The sequence below is a fragment of the Triticum aestivum genome, chromosome 4D (genome assembly GCF_018294505.1).
Source record: "Triticum aestivum cultivar Chinese Spring chromosome 4D, IWGSC CS RefSeq v2.1, whole genome shotgun sequence".
Taxonomy (NCBI): domain Eukaryota; kingdom Viridiplantae; phylum Streptophyta; class Magnoliopsida; order Poales; family Poaceae; genus Triticum; species Triticum aestivum.
The window spans coordinates 135,081,886-135,087,513 of record NC_057805.1 but is presented as its reverse complement, the minus strand read 5'-3'; the positions used below and the strand labels follow the sequence as shown (position 1 = coordinate 135,087,513).

Below are 5,628 nucleotides of genomic sequence, written 5' to 3'. Positions count from 1 at the left end.
TCGGCGCGCCTTCACTGCTCCGCCCGTGAGGGATCAATGGAAGGCTGACCGGCGCGGCAGCGCGACAACCTTCGCATTGATTCCTGCAGGAACCGAGGTGATGAGGACAATGAATGCACCGACTCAGCGGGCCCACTTGTTTTCGCGCCAACAACCGCTTCGCCGGCGCCCCCCGGCGCCCCGAGCGCGCCAGGTTCGGCTAGAGTTCGCCGGCGCCAAATTCAACCCTAACCGGCGAAAATTGGGCCTCTGAGGATACGGCTGGGTCGATTTTTTTGATGCTGGCGATAAAAAAAGGGTTGGGTGGGGGCCTTGTTGGGCGCGGCTAGAGATGCTCTAAGTACTCAGCCGATCAACCCTGTTTCATACAGAAGTCTCTCGAATCTGCTGACGCCATCAAAACCCCTCCTTGCTCTCCTCATTCCGGCGAGCTCGCCTCAAGGCATCCTGCCTCAAAGCATAAGCAAGCCAGCCGCCATCCCCGGACTCCCGCAGTACCGGGCTGGGCGTGGATTCCGCGAAGATCTACCCGGACTCCCGCAGGTTTGTTCTTTTCATAGAGGAACCGCCTTAGCTATACTTTCTCGGATTGTTCGCAAGAGTTTTGCTTTCTCTATTGAGTTTTTGTTTTACTTTTCTGTCACGTGAGTTTTTGGAGGATCGATCAATGTGGGAAGTAATGCTGATAAAATAGGATAAATAATAGCCGAACCTGGAGGTCTTGCTAGCCGGTTTCAAACTTGGAGAATTTCCATGGAATTGATCAATTGAACCTTTTGCGTTGTTTATTTGCTTCGCCACTTCGCTGAGTGCGAATCAACTCAAAATTGAGGGAAATGGGATCTGCCTTCGAATTTTTGTAAATTAGGACCCGAGGAAGCTAGGGTATTTACATAGATTGGGACGGGAGAAAACGTACGACAGCTGAGACCAGAAACAGGTGCGCCGTAGGCTGGGAAAAAGGAGATTAGGAAGTGTATTAGAAGGCTTCAATTTTTATCCAACCGAATGAATTAGTGTGTTAACATCATTTTCTTGTCAAGCGCATATCCCTGAGAATATCAATAACTGCTACTCCCCAAACCTTTCTGAAGGATGACGCCTACACATTGTTGTCCGGGGAAAAAGATGTCGTGTAGGTATCGGCAAATCTTGATGATTCGAAACCTATCAGAGAGCATGGGAATGTAGGATAAGGTGGCAAACCGTTTCATGAGTGTGCTGCACACATCAGTGATAGTACCTGCTTTATCAAGCATTATCGTCACCTTCAGCTATGTTAGCATATCATCCATGAAAATTTCTTACACATTCTCTATGGAATGCTCCCCCAAATAGTGGCGCTTTCAGAATTATCCAGTCCACAAACGTGAAAGGGGGATATAAAGCTTTTGAAGAAATCTAGTTTCGTCATTACTTGTGTCTACTTGGTTAAGACATATTCCTTGAGAAAACCATATTCAATCATGCAAATATAATATCACTTAGCAAATATAGTACTGGCCAGTCTATTTAGAACACATACGTAATTATAACTTGTTGAAAGTTTGCATCTGACCGGTAAGGCACGTAGAATTATATAAACATCGTACATGTGCACATATCCATCCACATTGGACAGGATCCTCCAAGGTGGAGCCACCGTCACCACCAGCTCAATCATTTTATATTAAAGTTAATAATAACAGAGATATGGTTAGAAATGCAGCGATGCCTTTGTTTTCTCAGCACCTTTTATCTTTGACAGTTTGATAAATTGGTAATGGTACCCATCTATTTTTTTCTGCATTTGTTCATGCCTATCACTCACACCCTTTTGTTGTTTCAGGTTCAGTAATGACATTAGTGGATTATATTGACTTGGACTATGATGAGTATTATGTCAAATTAGATGTTATTGATTTGACCACTGATGAAGATACATCCAAGGGAAGTACAAGGTATTGCAAGAACCACGACAGTGCTTCAAAGGGCTGCATGGTTCAAGGTTGTACAAATGTTGCACATGGAGGCACACCTCTATGCATTTGCCATGGTTCAAGGATGCACAAAAAGAGGGGCTGTGCTGTCAGTGGATGCACCAAGGGAGCGTGTAGTGGCAGTCAAGGCCGCACAGACCGTTGTGTGAAGCACGGTGGCGGCAAGAGATGTAAATATGATGGTTGTGGGAAGGGTGCTCAAGGGAACACGGATTTTTGCATTGCGCATGGTGGGGGAAGGCGTTGCAAGTTTCAAGGATGCGGGAAAAGTGCACAAGGGCGAACTGATTATTGTATCAAACATGGTGGCGGCCGACGCTGCATGGTTCTAGGATGTAACATGAGTGCAGCATATGGGACTGATTTCTGCTCTATGCATAGAACAAGTTTGCTGAGTGGCTATAATTCTGCCCATGAAATGCTGCCAGCACCAGCGCCTGAATGTCGGGCCAAGGAGGCAGAACCATCCAAAAGAAGAAACTCACACTCAGTGACTGGAGGGGAAAGGGCTCAAAAAAGGCAGAACACCGATGAATATGTTAACAACATTAGAAGCTTCAGTGATGTTGAGGTTTGAAATGTGTTAATTAAGTACTTTTGCGGTAATCAATTTTCATTTTTACTCATAAGAATCTTAAGTATTGTTTGCACATTTCCAGATGGTAGAGGAAAAGGGCAGAGTTTTGATTTGTCAGAATAATACGCTGAAGGCACAGTGAGTAATGAATTTTTAGCTTGTTTCTAAGTTTTTTCCGCTCGCCGTTCTCTGGATTGCATAGGCCATGTCTGAAACCACAATCACTTTTAATAATATACTCCCTCTGCCCCATAATATAAGATGGTTTTTGCAAGCTAAACTAGTTTGCAAAAACGTCTTACATTGTGGGACGGAGGGAGTACTACATAAATATGAATTTACTAAGTAAGCAAATTTATTATATCAGGTTTATTGTGTATCAGTCCTTTTGTTTAATGGATGTAGAGAACGTGTAGTTAGCAAAAAGAAGAAGAATTGTGACTTACCCTAGTCAATTGACGCACAGTTGATATTTCGTGAAAAGGTGTATCTTCCTTTGTTTATTATGGTTATTATAGTAATCCAAGGCTGGTCATAGTGCTGAGTAACTTGGACTAGTAACATGCATATGTTACTAGTCTATGTTACTACCTTAGTGGGTAGTAACATATGGATGATAACATGCAAGTCTTCACTAATTGAGATATAGACTCATTTTACCTCGGGGTGTGTTATGTTACAGTAACATATTATGTTACCACAAACATCTCTTTCCTCATAAACTCCATGCCACATAAACAACAAAAAACCGTGCACATGCTTTCATTAATTAGTGACACGCAAGCTGATATAAAGGAAAAGCTCCTTTAAACAGAGGCAACCTGCCTCGTGTGGTTGTGGCATCTCAGGTTCCCATTCATCCATGTAGTTAGAGCAATGAAAGTTTTGAGCTTATTTTGTACATGCAGCTAACGTTAATGACCTGGGCATAGATAAAACTAAACTAGCGCGGCATTGTTAATGTGTAGATTGAGTAAACTAGCAACTGCATACTCTGAATTTGATTACACCACATTCGAACAAGAGCTGTGCTCACTTGTCACTGAACAGGCAAACAGCTCAGGAGATGAAATCCGAGAGTGACCTCGCAGCATGATCTCCGTCGGTACATCTATATTGTACCTCCCGGACTACGGTATTAAGGTTGTGATGGCAGAGGTGTACAACTGACCATAGACCCCTTATTTCTTGGTGGTGTGTGTGCAGAATTTCCTTATGTTATGTTAACATCAAGTTGTATGTGGTGGACAACTGAATACTAGTAGTAAGCAGTAACTAGTACTCCCTCCGTTTTAAAATAGATAACTCAGCTTTGTATTAATGTTAGCACAACTATTTTGGAACGGATGGAGTAAGTAGCATGGTCGATCTCCGATGACACGATGAGCTAAAAATAAGCTCTGAAATATGAACGGAGGAATCTATGGATGAAGATATTTTGAGACGTTTTCTTCTGTTGGATTCCAAGGGCATGAGTTACCTTAGGACCCAGATATTTTTTGAGTTCCAGAAATGTCTTAAATATTTTTTATGAAGTGACACGTAGGATGGTTAATTGAGTTGCGTATATACAAGAATTGACATTAACCTTTTTTTATGATGTCAGATACTGACATCTCTGAAATATTTCTGAGCATTTCAGTTACGCAGAGATCATCATACAATTTTATTAATCCATAATAACATTAATTGAAGCAAGACATTACACGGTCGTAGCAGCTATCTAGGAAGCCAAAAAAAAAAAAGAATTCAATCTCCAAACTGAGACTAACTACATCTGAAGCTCCTACGTGCTAGAGCTGCTGCTGCTGCTACCTTAATATATAAACTAGTCGCAATTCGTTTATGAGAAAAGGAATTATTGGCTTCGGCTGGATAAGCGAACGTGGATGAGGAACGTTTGAGATAAATAACTAGTGGTAATGCCTACTGGACGAGCGAGCGAGCAAATGATGGATGGATGATGTATGTATTTCATTGGAGGTGCTTCCCGCAGAAGAGGCAGTAGCAGGCGCCCTTGATGCCGCCCCTGATGCACTTGTGCTCCTGTAGACGGGCGCGGAAGAGCTTGGCCTCCAGCCAGCACTCCACCTTGCAGCTCCACCCCTTGCAGAAGGGTACGTACGGAATCCTGTACTTGCACTCCTCTGAAGTTCACAGATGATACGTACTAGATCAGCGAGTAACTTGGAGTAGTAGTATAATCTTTCTCATCACATTAAATTCCAATTTAAAACCAGCGCAAGAATGGCGCAGAGAGAGAGGGAGAGATTACGAACCGTCCGCTGAAACCAATGTAGGGTTGCCTTGTAAGAAGACGGCGACTAGCAGAAGAAAGCAGAGAGCGGCGCGCCTAGTCCCCATGGCCATGATCTGATCGGTTAGCTGCAAGGATGGATATTAGCTCTCGTTGGGTTGGGTTGGGTTTCTCAGGAGATGTGGTAGGACGTAGGCTCTACTTATAGTGGCTCCTCTTGCAACCAACCTGCGAGAGAATCAGGGATCTATCTAGTTTTAACTACCTGTTGCAACTACTCTACTCAACTGTCAACTACCTGCCGGAGCGGGAGAAGATCACAAGAGAATAAAGAATCGAATCGCGGCCGGGAATCTATCGCTAGATCAAAGGTACGACTAGTCAAATCAACAACAGAATATGATAATTACGACTAGTTTTTTTTTTTGAGAGAGAGGAAGAATTACGACTAGTACTGAGGGCCCAGCTGGGGCGCGCGGCGGGGCAAGGCGCATGTCGGGCTGGGTGAGCTAAATCAAATCGGCATATGGGCCAGTTGTGCACAATGCACGAGGAAAGACGTTCTATCTCAAAAAAAATGTTCTATTTCAAGGGAGCCACTAGTTGTTTTTTTTCTCGGGAACACTTGTATTACTCAAATGACAATGTCCTTACAATCATCAAGGGAAATACTCAAGACTTCCTCTGGCCCAGACCCTAGCCAAGTCATAGTTCGCCCCTCAACTCGAGCAAACCTAGCTAAACTATCACTAGCTTTGTTTTGGGCATGCGATACATGAGTAATACAAGTTTGTCTAAGACGAAAGAAAAGTCTA

At 43.4% G+C, this 5,628-nt stretch overlaps 1 protein-coding gene and 1 long non-coding RNA gene across 2 annotated transcripts; one reads left to right on the top strand and one right to left on the bottom strand.

Moving 5' to 3' along the window:
- The first annotated feature begins 383 nt into the window (after positions 1–383).
- Positions 384–2,775, top strand: LOC123099799 (uncharacterized). Its single transcript, XM_044521885.1, has 3 exons — positions 384–543; positions 1,829–2,550; positions 2,639–2,775. Exons 2-3 carry the CDS (start codon positions 1,837–1,839, stop codon positions 2,696–2,698), a joined length of 774 nt encoding a protein of 257 aa, XP_044377820.1. The 5' UTR covers positions 384–543; positions 1,829–1,836; the 3' UTR covers positions 2,699–2,775.
- Positions 2,776–4,198: 1,423 nt separating this feature from the next.
- Positions 4,199–5,044, bottom strand: LOC123099798 (uncharacterized). Its single transcript, XR_006448236.1, has 2 exons — positions 4,836–5,044; positions 4,199–4,703 (listed from the first exon to the last, which is right to left on the bottom strand). It is a non-coding gene; the product is annotated as an uncharacterized lncRNA (long non-coding RNA).
- Positions 5,045–5,628: the final 584 nt, after the last annotated feature.